Source organism: Enhydra lutris, unplaced genomic scaffold (assembly GCF_002288905.1).
Source record: "Enhydra lutris kenyoni isolate GAN:26980312 unplaced genomic scaffold, ASM228890v2 scaffoldscaffold53, whole genome shotgun sequence".
NCBI lineage: Eukaryota > Metazoa > Chordata > Mammalia > Carnivora > Mustelidae > Enhydra > Enhydra lutris.
Window position 1 is genome coordinate 1,505,968 of NW_019154137.1, and position 14,351 is coordinate 1,520,318.

At 39.6% G+C, this 14,351-nt stretch overlaps 1 protein-coding gene across 3 annotated transcripts in view; it reads right to left on the reverse strand.

Annotated features, from left to right (window-relative positions):
* The window catches only part of LOC111157210 (kelch like family member 13), an 81,306-nt gene that overhangs the window by 53,152 nt on the left and 13,803 nt on the right, over window positions 1-14,351 (reverse strand). The window contains exon 1 of one of the 3 annotated variants that reach the window (XM_022518506.1): window positions 14,015-14,112. The exons of the other annotated variants lie outside the window; for them this stretch is intronic. Within the exon in view, the coding sequence (XP_022374214.1) occupies window positions 14,015-14,112 (98 nt within the window). Of the gene's footprint in view, window positions 1-14,014; window positions 14,113-14,351 lie in introns of those variants that run through there. 3 annotated transcript variants of the gene reach the window in all.

Genomic DNA, 14,351 nt, shown 5'->3' on the forward strand with positions numbered 1-14,351 from the left:
TCTCTATAGTCAAGAGTCTGTTGCCTGGTTTGTCTCTCTCTTTCTTCTCCTTTGTTCATTTCTTTTGTTTCTTAAATTCCACATATGAGTGAAATCATATGGTATTTGTCTTTCTTGGATTTATTTCACTTAGCATTATACTCTGTAGATCCACCCATGTTGTTGCAAATGGCAAGATTTCATTCTTTTTTTTTATGATTGAGCACTATTCCGGTGTGTGTGTGCATGTATGTGCGGAAGTGTACTATACCATCTTTATCCATTCATCTATCAATGCCTGCTTCCATAGTTTGGCTCTTGTAAATAATGTTGTAATAAACACAGGGATGCATGTACACCTTCAAATTAGTGTTTTTGCATTCTTTGGGTAAATACCAGTAGTGTAATTACTGCATTGTATAGTAGGTCTATTTTTAATTTTTTGAGGAACCTGCATATTATCCTCCACCCTGGTTCTACCATTTTGCACTACCAGCAACAGCATACAAGGGTTCTCGTCTCTCTACATCCTCACCAACGGTTGTTGTTTCTTGTGCATTTGATTCTGGACTTTCTAAATGGTGAGAGGTGATAGCTTATTGTGGTTTTGATTTGTACTTCCCTGATGATGAGTGATGTTGAGTTATCTTTTCATGTTTCTGTTGCCTATCTGGATGTCTTCTTTGGAGAAAACATCTGTTCATACTTCTGCCCATTTTTTAATTGGATTATCTATCTTTTTGTTATTGAGTTATGTAAGTTTTTTATATATTTGGATACTAACCCTTTATCAGATGTGTAGTTTGCAAATATCTTCTCCTATTCATTAACGTTGTCTTTTTTTTTTTTTTTTTTTTTTTAAGATTTTTTTTATTTATTTATTTGACAGAGATCACAAGCAGGCAGAGAGGCAGGCAGAGAGAGAGGAGGAAGCAGGCTCCCCGCTGAGCAGAGAGCCCGACGCGGGGCTCGATCCCAGGACCCTGAGATCATGACCCGAGCCGAAGGCAGCGGCTTAACCCGCTGAGCCACCCAGGCGCCCCTTAACGTTGTCTTTTAATTTTGTTGGTTGTTTCCTTTGCTGTGTAGAAGCTTCTCATTTTAATGTAGTCCCAATAGTTTATTTTTGCTTGTGTCTCCCTTGCCTCAGGAGACATACCTACAATATTTTAAACATTTTTGATATAAGGGCAATTTATTTAATTTAAATCTAATATTTGCTAAACCTGGGCAAATAGGCTGAAGTCCTTTTAAGTATAAAACAATTAAGTCAAGTAAATATGGATGATTTTTTGAATACTAATGTTAAATTCATGTCTCCTAAGCCTTAGTCACAGTTCCTTTCTTCCTAGTCTGCCATTCCTTTTTTCAAATTAGACGCACAAAACATGTTATCATTCAAGTGCAAACATACTAGCTTTAAAACATAAATTTGTCTAAAATAGTTTTTCCCATTATGACAAAGAATATGTGAACACAAGTCAAATCACTCTTAAGTCTAAGAGTGATTTTCAGTCTTGGAACAGATCATAATCTTATTCTCTTTATCAAATTACTATTTGATGAACCATGACTAAAGTATTCTGGTCATTGGTAAATTGCTTCTACTAAAATTACTTTCAGTCTGTGCCAGCATCATGGTATTTATCAGCAAGCAAGAAACGGAATCAGGATTTTGGATTAGTTTTTTTCGTAGGAAAGATAGGCATAACTTACTCTCTAATGAGACTGTGATATATTAGATTACTGCATATATCAAATGAAGAAATTCAACACTCTTAAGGGAATGATCTGCACAGGGCTACAGACCTAAAAACTGCTCTCTCTAAGTTCATTCATCTAACTCAGGGTTTACGGAGTACTTGCTATAGTGCTTGACCTATAGGTCAAGACAGGTAAAGAGATAGCAGGCAGAACACTTGCTTGTAAAGAAGTCACAGTAAAAGAAATAATATGCACCACACCCAGTGCTCCATGCAATACGTGCCCTCCATAATACCCACCACCCAAACCCCCACCCCCTTCCCTCCAAAACCCTCAGTTTGTTTCTCAGAGTCTACAGTCTCTCATGGTTTGTCTCCCCCTCTGATTTCTCCCAACTCACTTCTCCTCTCCATCTCCCCATGTCCTCTGTGTTACTCCTTATGTTCCACTAGTACGTGAAACCATATGATAATTGACTCTCTCTGCTTGACTTATTTCACTCAGCATAATCTCTTCCAGTCCCATCCATGTTGATACAAAAGTTGGGTATTCATCCTTTCTGATGGAGGCATAATACTGCATAGTGTATATGGACCACATCTTCCTTATCCATTCGTCCGTTGAAGGGCATCTTGGTTCTTTCCACAGTTTGGCGACTGTGGCCATTGCTGCTATGAACATCGGGATACAGATGGCCCTTCTTCTCACTACATCTGTATCTTTGGGTTATTTTAAAAGCTTGTTTGTTCCAGATTACATCACGTCATTTGAAAAAAAAGTCAGTCTCTAACCGCACCTGTCCAGGTAGTCCAGCAATGTGTCTGTAAAAAATATTCTGATGATCCAGGTCTCTAGTCTCCTTAAGATCAAAATGTTGGTTTGTTTAGCTTTTGTTTAGCTGTGAATCATTCAGAAATGATTACATACACACAGCCTTTGTAGGAAAGTGCTCATAACGAATGAAAATTGTTTCATTTTGGTTGTGCTAAGGGACTGGATAGCCAATTCACAACCTCGAACATCCACATAACTTTTCAAAATTTTGTTTCAAATTTTTGCGGGTCCATTCAAAGTACAGCTAGGTCAAACTAAGTGAGTTAATAAGGAATTGAGTGAGTTAATTGCAGACAAGAGAAAAGCTCCAATGTAGGCTCACCTAAAAGTCAAATCTAATTGAGGCTTTTATAGTAAACCAGTCTTAAACATTAATTTGTAATACAGTTGATGGAATGGGATAAACTAATAAAAAGGAAATATAAATTAAGAATAGGTTGAATCATCAAATACAACCATGCAGGAAGGAAAAGCGATCCAACATGAGTATCACATTCTCTTCCAAGGTATAAAGGTATGACAAAGAGTAATTTGTAAGGTTCCTTCTAGTTCTTGGATTCAGAGAACTCTCACTGCATATGATAATTATGTTCTTTTTTTTTTTTTAAGTAAGCTCTACACCCAACATAGGACTTGAACTCATGACCCCAAGATCAAGACTCACATGTTCTACCGACTGAGCCAGCCAGGCACAGTCTTTTTTAAAGTATGTTATTTTTAAGATGGCATGGTCTTATCCCACTGATGAGTGCAAGCAAAGTATTTTTGAAACTAGAGAAACAAAATGTGAACATAGAAGATGTTACAGGGCAAGCTGTAGGGAAAAAGAAAAGGTAATTTAGAATTTCTAAGAATACTTGGCAGTGAGAGACTTCAATGTGGGAAGGAAAAAGGGGGAGAGAGAAGGGACAGACATATGGCATAAGCACTAACATAGTCCGGTAGCCCACGAACACCCAACAGAACTTGACCTACAACCTATCATTCTCATGATGTTTCCTTCTCAAATGTTAGTGCTGTAAAATATAGTAAGTGCTCAAGCCTTTTAAATAAAAAATTCAGTCAAGCCCCTATACCTTCCATAATAGAAAGGAAACAGTGTCCAGAGAATTAAAAATACCCACTTCTGAGTCCAGAACATTCCCACACTCACCCCCAAGTTTAGAAATGGCACTTTTGGGGCACCTGGGTGGCTCAGTTAAGTGTCTGCCTTCGGCTCAAGTCATGATCGCAGGATCCTGGGATCCAGACCCTCATCGGGCTGCCTGCTCAGCTGGAAGGCTGCCTCCCCCTCCGCCCCACCCCTCCCCCACTCGTGCTCATGTGCGTGAATGCTCACTCGCTCTCTTTCTCTCTCTCTGAAAAAAATAATGGTACTTTTCTGGCCATAATGACTTGCAGGAGAATCCAGTTTAATGCTCAACAGCTGAGTGGCATAGACAGTCCTCATTTGTGCTTTTACTAGTCCTATTTCACAGGTGTTAACAAAGTAACATCCAGGTTTCAGTGTTTTCCTCTGCACTACACACTAGAGGGCATGAGCATGGCAACAGTCAAATAATTGTATGCCATCACCAGCTAATTTTTTTAAAGCAGGTTCCACGCTGGGCATGGAGCTTGATCATGAGGCTTGAACTCAGGACCCCAAGATTGAGACCTGAGCTGAGATCAAGATTTGGAGGCTGAACCGAATGAGCCCCTAGGTGCCCCATGCCAGGTCATTTTGTAGTATCTTTTTAAGATTTGTTGAAGGTTCTCCCCAGCTTATATTATCTGTATGACTTTCCAAGACATGTGAGGACCTTGTAGTTGTTAAATATGACTTTCTTATAGCCTTCATGTTTTATCTAATTCTGAATAGTGCTCCAAATACAATGAAAATGTTTTGAGAAAGTGGAAAGGAATGCAGAGTCTTTTGAAATGTTTTCTTTAATTCATCAGTACAATAAAACACAACATCAACCAACTTGTATGACGCACTCATTTTAGATGGCTCTAATATTCCGAATGTATCTGCCTGTTACATATAACCTTCTTAAGAAAACAAATTCTATGATTTCTATAATTTTTTAAAAAGATTTTATTTATTTGACAGAGAGATCACAAGTAGGCAGAGAGGCAGGCAGAGAGAGAGAGAGAGAGGAGGAGGAGGAAGCAGGCTCCCTGCCCAGCAGACAGCTCGATGCGGGACTCAATCCCAGGACCCTGAGATCATGACCTGAGCTGAAGGCAGAGGCTTAACCCACTGAGCCACCCAGGCGCCTCTCTATGATTTTATTCCAAAGATGGAGGCTGGGTGGCTCAGTTGGTTAAGCATCTGTCTCTTGGTTTCGGCTCAGGTCGTGATCTCAGGGTCATGAGATCAAGTACCACAATGGGCTCTGAGCTCAGCACAGAATCTGCTTGAGATTTTCTCTCTCCCCTTCTGCTCCTCCCCCAATATACGCTCTCTCAAGTAAATAAATAAAATCTTTTTTTTGAAAAAAAAAAAAAAGGTGGCACTAATGCTTATTAGCTTTTAAAAGGAGACTTGGACCATGCAAACCATCTCAGAAACAGCCTGCATTTTAAGATATCAAATCAATAATAAAGTTCGAAATGATTAGCATCTCAGTTTGAACCCACATCTGCATTTTATGTTTGTGTATACTTGCACATTTGATATATACCTTTGTGCTTATTTTACAGGACTTGGGAGCATAATACCAGTCCTAACAGTAGAACTGGTTTTCGTGATACTTTCAACACAATCCCAGATCGTAATGCCGTGCCTGCAGAATTCTACTTTTTAGTATGATTTCCAGGAAATCATCACTTCAGAGTTTGAGAACTGCCTGGTTATGTCTGAATTATTAGACTTTTCAAGAGCAAAGCCACTGCTGCAGAGATTAACAAATTTGGCTAGAAATAAAAATGCACAATTTGGGGAACCCCTCCTGTATTCTCTGGGCAGGCCCAGTCTAGTCACATGAGTCCTCAGAAGTAGAAGAGGAAGGCAGAAGAGTGGGTCAGAAAAAGATTCATGTGAAAAGGAGTTTGGCCATTGTCAGTGTTAAAGATGGAAGAAAGGAGTCACAAGCCGAGACCCGCAGGCCATCTGTAGAAGCTGAGATCAACTCTCAGCTCCCAGCCAGCAAGAACACAGGACCCTTGGTGGTCCTACAATGGCGAAGAACTGAGCTGTGCCAGTGACCCTAATAAGTGGGGAACGGATTCTCCCCTGGAGTCTCCCATGTGAACACAGCCTTGCTGTCACCTTGATTTTAACCCAGGAAGACCCATACCAGACTTCAGAGCTAAAAAACTATAAGATAATAAATTAGTGAGGTTTTAAGCCATGAATTTGCAGTGATTTAATATGACAGCAAGGAAACTCATGCAGACTTCTTTTTGAGTGCTTGCGTGCGATTAAGCAATGGGACAATAATGTCTATCAGAAAATACTAAGCACGTAGCCCAGGGAGTACCCTAGGGAAGCACTAAAAAGAGCCTAAAAGCTAGAGCACTTTCCACAGTGGCTGATTACCAGGGTGGGTGGGAGGACGTGGGGAGTCAATGAAGGTAGAATGGTGCTTCAAGAGAATTAGGAAACAGGGGCACCTGGGTGGCTCAGTCGGTTAAGTGGCTGCCTTGGGCTCAGGTCATGACTGCAGGGTCCTGGGATCAAGCCCCGCCTCGGGCTCTCTGCTCAGCAGGGAGCCTGCTTCTCCGTCTCCGTCTCCGCTGCCTGCCTCTCTGCCTACTTGTGCTCTCTCTCTGTCAAATAAATAAATAAAATCTTTAAAAAAAAATAAGAGAAACAGGGAAAGGTGAAGTGAATCCTGATACCTTGATCAGCAAAGGAAAGATAATTGCCCCAACATTTTCCTACAACTTCACCACTTGCCAGTAAAGTCAAGGAAAGCTGACCTCTCCTTAGGCCACCACCCAATTCCAAAAAGCTAACCTCATTTATCGTACTTCCTTGTTCTTCTGACCCTAGTGAGATATTATCCAATTAACAGCTGGCATGAAGGTAGCAAAAGTCGACAAAAACAAAACGGCATCAGAGAAGATCCGAGCTTTGAAATGAAGCGGACCTGCGTTTGAATTCTCACTTTGCCTCTTCCGTGGAGCGCGACACTGAGCAAGCTAACCTCGCTAAACCACTGTGCCCGGGTGGAAAACAGAGAAGACTTCCTCGGATAGAGTGTTTGGGAGACAGACTGCAGAGTGCTTAGTGTTTTTATAGGAGCACTCAGCAAACTATATCAGATTTAGCTCTGTTAAACCAGGACAGTTCTTAAAAATTGCAAACAAATACATTTCACATGAAATGTATAATATTGGTCTTACAGGCTAGATTCAAGTTTTAAGCTCTTGGAGTCCTGAAAGTTGGTTTTTTTTTTTTTTTAAGATTTTATTTACTTATTTGACAGAGAGATCACAAGTAGGCAGAGAGGCAGGCAGAGAGAGAGAGAGGGAAGCAGGCTCCCTGCTGAGCAGAGAGCAGAGCCCGATGCGGGACTCCATCCCAGGACCCTGGGATCATGACCTGAGCGGAAGGCAGAGGCTTTAACCCACTGAGCCACCCAGGCGCCCCCTGAAAGTTGTTGTTTTTTTTAAGATTTTATTTATTTATTTGACAGAGAGAGAGAGATCACAAGTAGGCAGAGAGGCAGGCAGAGAGCGAGGGGGAAGCAGGCTCCCTGCTGGGCAGAGAGCCCGATGCGGGGCTCAATCCCAGGACTTTGAGATCATGACCTAAGCTGAAGGCAGAGGCTTAACCCACTGAGCCACCCAGGTGCCTCTGAAAGTTGTTTTTATTGACCTTTTTCTTAGGGAAGAATAAATCATTGCTTTTCACTATTTGAACCATATCCCAAGACATACTCTCCAACAAGGTAGAGATCCTCTTACCGTAGCATACCATAAATGAGGCAGCATTGGATAAAAGCAACATATATCCTCATCATGGGAAGTCACACCAGTGAAAATATTTTACTCTAACTGAAAATATAGTTTTATTTTTCACTAAGATGACATCCTAAAGACCGGAATCCAATTATTGCTGCTTGAAACGTAAAATATGTACATTTGTGCCCTAGAAAGCACCTATGCCCCATCCAACTTACAGGGTGATATTCTGTTCCACTTGTTTAAAAAGGTTACTATCAAGTTCAAACATAAACTGGTTCACTTTCCATTCTACATACCGTGCATTTTAAAATCTGGTATTTTCATGGAACACTACATCAAAAACTAATGAGGTACTATATCATACTTACATAATAACATAATACAAATCAATTTTTAAAAATCTGGTATTCATTTTAGGGGCACCTAGCTGGCTTGATCAGCAGAGCATGCAATGCTTGATCTCAGGTCTGTAAGTAAGTTTGAGCCCCACATTGGGTGTACAAGTTACTTAAAATTAAAATCTTTAAAAGAAAAATTTTTTTAAAATCTGGTATCTCTTTTCAGTTCAGGTCTTCATATTTAGCTCAGACACATTTCTCTTCTATAGTGTTTTCATTTTCTTTCTTTTTTTTAAAAAAGATTTTATTTATTTATTTGACAGCAGAGATCACAAGCAGGCAGAGAGGCAGGCAGAGCGAGAGGAGGAAGTAGGCTCCCTGCTGAGCAGAGAGCCCGATTCGGGGCTCGATCCCAGGACCCTGGGACCATGACCTGAGCCGAAGGCAGAGGACCATGACCTGAGCCGAAGGCAGAGGCTTTAACCCACTGAGCCACCCAGGTGCCCCGTGTTTTCATTTTCTGTTAAGTCCATTATCAACACAGAAAGTACAGTGAAGAAAAATTAACCTGATTATCTTGGATCAGAATTTTCATACCAGTAAAATACAAGAAGCAATTTAATTGTTCGTGAATAAAGATGGGACGGAAAGACAGTAACTTTGAATGACTGCGAGGACTACACCCCAATGCCCATAACAGGTGTGAGTAATTCTAAATATTACAAAGTCAGTATACAAGGTGAGTGGAAAAGAGCTGAGTACTTTCAAAAATGGGTTGCTCAGCAATTTCTTTAGGTACTGATTCCCCAAGAATCATACACTGACACCACCTTTTTCTCACGGTCTTGAGGAAATAAAGCAATTCCTGGGGGCTGCCATTTCAATTCAAAATATCATCAGGCATAGTGTTGATAATTCTTGGCTCTTAACCACAAGGTAAAGTCATTAACACAAATTCTTGCCTCTTACTTCTTTCTTTCCCCTCCCCCTAACTCGGCCCAACTTGGCTTCTCATCTAAATAGTCTAACTTTCAAGCAGAATGTCTGGAATCCTCAGAATTCTTAGTTAACTCCAGACTTCCCATGAGGCTCCAAGAGATTTGCATTTCTGCCACTTCCCTATGAGGCAAGTGTTTTGAGGGGTACCTGGAAGTCCCACTGAAGTAGAAAAAAGAAACAATGCATCCAGAGAAATGCTTGACAAGGAAAATTCTTGGAAATCTCTGAAAGCATCAGAAATACTAGCTTTCTGGCTTGCAAGTTTCTTTTGTGCGATATTCTAGAGTAACATTAAATGGTTTCAAGAGATCTTTTAAAACACACACACAATTGGCTCGAGGACAAGTTTCTAACACCCCTTGCACACGGCAGGCAGGCTTCCCCTGACTAAAAATTCTGAAGTAGCAAAGAGAATCCACACTGACTAGGAGGAGCAAGCCGCCCATTCATGAACCTCTGGAGAGGAAGTCTGTAAACTCGGAATTCACCAGGGAACAGTGTGGATCCTGTGATTAAAAATGATACAATCTCAGTCAGACAAGCAGAAGGTCTGTATAAAAGGAGAAAGGTGTCTTCTATTCAGACCACACAGGGAGCGCTGCACTGGGATGCAATCTCTGGTATAAAGATTAACATGAAAAAAGCGGGCCAGGTGAGTCTTCCAGCAGAGCGAAGGGTCTGGAAAACATGTCATACAAGCAAGGGTTAAAGAAAGAGATATCCAGGCTTGTAGGTAGGACAGAAAAGAAAGATTTTTTCTATCCAGGTCCAAAAGGCTACACGAGGATCTGGAGATAGAAGATTTAGGAAAGATTTTGCTCAGCGCAAGGAAGAGCTGTCCACGTGTGAGAGGTGCTGCCTTGGTGAGGTAGTGAGCTATCTGTCATTGATGGTGATCAAGGAGAATGTTTCTTACCATCTTTCAGAGGTGTCGCAGAAAGGATGCCTGCTTTAAAGGGGGTTTAGATTCTCTAGTGACCTCTAAGGTCATCTTTAGCTCTAGGGTTTTCCATTAATGTGTGTTAAGCTAGCCCTTCTGTAGGCTCAGACAATAGAAATTCCCCAAGGACATGCCACCGAAGTTACACACTCACACTAAATGGTTCTTAGGCGATGTTTATGTTATTTCTCCACGTAATTTTGTTAGAGTGAGCATTTAGTAAAAACAAATTAAGCAGACAAATAAAAGTTTATGTATGTGGTAACTGTGAAAGGAGTTACATATATTCTTTTCTAATTTGAGATGATCAGTTTAAGAAGTATTTTGCCAAATAAATCATGACTTCTAAAACCATGGGGTTTTATTATAATCATTAAATAAGAACAAAAGACAATCTTTGGGAACGGAAGACATGTCAAATTTTGAAAATGCCTGTTTTTATTCTCTTTTTTTGAATCACCCATAAACCAGGAATGCTTATACAGGCTGCGCAGTCTTTCCTCAGGAAATCTAGAGACTGAATTTTAATGATACAATGATAGAAAACAATTGCTATAAAGTACTGGGCTGTTGATATTTACTACAAACTCTATTTTACATATTAAGCAAAATAACCGTAAACAGGAAGCTGACCAAAGCCAAATACGTTAGCTTAAGGTGCACAGGTCTAACACTCATTCTACACTCATTGTCTTCTAGCTTGAGAAAGGTAAAATTTCAAATGAAAACATCCCATCGCATGTGACTCGCTAGAAAATTCCCTGCTACTTTGCACTGCTTAATTCCTACTCATTGTCTTCCTCTTTAGTGCCACACCATTATCAAAACTTACAGCTTGTGAAAAAAGATAAAAGGATTGCTAATGCTAATCCTGATCTATTTCAGCTGCCCTTAGAAATTAACAATACATTAACCCTCTAACAGTAGCCTGAAGGAACCATTTGCTGTTTTAAAACATTGAATACCAAAACACCAGAAAACCACTTAGATGTGACTGCCCTTTCAGTTTTATTAATTTAGGCAAAATGACAGGTTAATTTATAGGGTTCACCCCTGTCAAGAAGGGAGTCTTTACTAATTCAGTTTACACTGACCAGGAGATCCTCCCTCAGGCTAAGGCTGAACTTCAACCTACTGTGGAACAGAGTGTAACACAAACATGTCACTCAGGTTTCTATTAAGACGGTCCCGTCAGAATTCAGGATGGATGGCACACCACCTTGCAAGGGTTCCAAACGGAAGCTGAGGGAAGGCTCCATCTAACCAGTAAAGAATAAGCATTTGGTAACCAAGCTGCCTGAAGGCCAAAGGATATTTTCCTCCATCTTTTGTCCTTAGGGTACTCCCACTATTCCTGAATCAGAGGATAACACAACTCGAAGAGCGAAGAAAGAGCGTTTATGCTATAGAAGAGACGATTCTCCTTAATATCGCCATCAACATTGTCCTCATCATCGACCAGTCTTGAATATATGGACAGGTTGAGCCTCTCATTCAAGCTTTCCACAAGAAAGAAGGCAAACTTGGATTTGAAATCCACAAGGGCAAAATCGCCTTTCTGTTTAATGCTTGCAGTAAGTGAAACATTGTCTGTTGTCCCTTTCACGGGAGTAGCAAGCACTACACACCTAAGCGTCATCTACCCTGGGCTGAGAACGAGACCACAAGGAGCCTTTATATTGTTTCCATATTTGCTCAATTGCTACAGCACATTTTTACTACAGCCCCAGAGATTTTTATTGACATTTCATTCTTTGAAAAATGACCCAAATCCTCGATGAAAACCATGGAATGTGTTATTTGACAAATCACAATAAATATTGATACAATACTACAAACCAATACGGATGTGACTCAAGAAAACATACAAAAAAGGTGTTTCTCGGAACTGTCCAGAATTCTGTATTCCAGATAATACTGTAAAGGGTTAGATATAATTTCATGGATCAACTCTAAAATATCACAACTGGCCAAAAAGTCAGAATTAAACTATTCCATTTCAAGGCAAAGACTTTAGACCCAAAGACACAAATAACTATTTAACCCAACAACTGTGAGAGCAAACATAACTTTACTTGATCCAGTTTTCTAACTTAGTCTTTGTGATTTTTGAAAGCGAAAATTACGCTCAACTTAGGTATCCTTTTGCGTGCAGAAGTGTTGTGGAATATAAAGAAGGTCTGATGAGAACGTGTTACACATGGTATTTTTATTTCTGGCCAAGTAAGGCAATGAACTCCAACCTGAAACAGTCAAAAACTAAGCAATGTATTTTAGAAACCAGACTTATACTCCCTAAGCCAGTCTTTTCCTATTATTTACCATATTTTCCCTGTGTATATTGACATGATATTTAAAACGCCGTATTAATTTGTTTATAAAGAAAAATAAGTTAAGGCCAATTGAATAACTTAGACTGTGACAATGTCAAAATGGTGTAACCTAACCCTAGCCCATCAAATGCACTTTCCCATTCTACCTCTGTGTACTACCAGCAATCAACATCAACATGCAAGATGTGTGGTATTTTCCAGCTTCCACCATCTAAATCAATTCACTCACATCATCAGGTCAAAGAGGCGAGTACTTAAAAGGAAGAAAGTGATTCATTACAGATGCTGTATTAAGCTGTACCTGAGCCTGTGGCTAGTATGAATTAATAAAATATACATTTTTTTTAAGCATCTCTAAAAATCTAGCCACAGTAGGAGCTACAGTTTGGATCCTCTGTATGGTGAAATATAGGAGGAACACCAGACTCATTAATAGCTATTATTAATTGTACCCTACTGATTTCAAGTTTGGGAGGGTGTATGTTTTATTTTGTTTTTACAATGAAGTTGCTTTTGGTAAATCTTTGCTCATTTCTCACCAGCTAGGATTCAGAAAGTCAACAGGCACATCACATTTTCTCAAATGATTTGAAGGAGCTCCATTAACTTGTCACCTCAATTAACTTGTCACCTCCATTAATTTGTGCTTTTGACAAATTCAGCTTTTGAGAAACAAATATAGCTGATCTTTTTTTTCCCTTTCTTTCACAAATCTAACTTAAAATTTTAACTCTATGGGAAAAGTCAAACAAGCAAACAGATAAAATCATCTGAAGCACTTCTAAGGAAGAACATAAAAAATAATCTGAAAATGACATGATGTCAGAATTTCACTCTAAAATGTCCTCATTTTTCAACTCTTTCTAGGGAATCGCTTCCTTTGGACTGAGAGCACCAGCACAGTTCCTCAGCAGCTGAAAGCCTTTCAAAGAACCAGATAAGACACCACTGTGCTTCTGAACCTCATATAAAACAAAAACTAATAAAATGGCAACTCACCGGCTTTCTAAACACATAATTAACCTAAAGCAGGAAGAATTTTCCATAGCTTTCCTACTGAAAAATATTGTAAAGGAAATACAGTTAGAACAGGCTTCTACTCCAAAAGCTTTTCATATGCTAATATTTAAAAAATAAAAATAATAAAAGGTCCAGCTTTCCCTTGCTCCTTTCCCTACCGAAAGGGGGGGAAAAAAGGGTCACAGACAGTATTTTAAAAGAAGATTTCATTATATCGCCTGGATTTTGTTTCTAAGGCAACAGTTTGCAAATTTAAAAACTCAGATTTTAAAAAATTCTAGTAAGACTTCCCAATATATTTTAGTATATATTTACTTAAAATAAATTTCTAAAACAGGCATTTGTAGACCATACTTTTCAACTCTATGTATGTACATAACTATTGACAGAACTAGAACTTGCACAAATTTGAACTTACACTTCAGAACCGGAATTATAAAACTGGGAGAGATAGAACATTGAACTTATTAATATTCATACACAAGTATAAAAGTCCTAGTTACAAGGCTCATTTTCTGATCAATGTGTTAACTCCGAATGTTTCCAATTGATCCAAAAATTATAGAGAGCATTTCCCTTCACCAGCAGTGTTTTGTGCCACTACACAAAAGAAGTCATCTTAAATATTTCAGCTATACAAAAATTCGAAACAAAACCCAACCAGCCTGAAACATGAAAGTCTATGCTTAGGCAATTCCTTAGGTGTACCTTTAGACTTATACATTAGTAATCCAATGACCGTTAAGCACATTAAATGAAAATAAACATCAACTCCTAGGACAAGCAACAGAAGGTAAAACGTGGGCATGCCAATATATTTCATTATAAACCAGCTTGAGATTTTTTACACTTGTGGGTTTGGGGATGTTGCTGTTCGGGATTTTGTTTTGTTTTGTTTTACCCCCGTTTGCCACAAGGTTGATTCAGTAATGAAACCCCACTTTAATATCCTCTTTTCTCTCACTTACATGTATGCTGGAGAAAGTGGAGTTGACCTGGATGTTTTAAGCACAGGAACTGGGAATTTCCAGATAGCAGGAGAGCTCGTTTTCCATTTCAATGGCATGTTGTCCCCACGGTACTACAATAACAGTAAACAGCATTTCCATAACAGACTACCAACTAGGACTTCCATTCCACACTGTCCCGACACAGCAGCGAGCCACTGCAGCGAACAAGCGAGCCATCTGCCTGTGCCCTTAACACCAAAGCCTCCGATCTGTAAAACAGGGCTGCAAGGTACCTCCTTTAAACCCTCCTGTCCCCTAAAGCAATATGAGGATTCTATCGTTCTAACTCAACAAT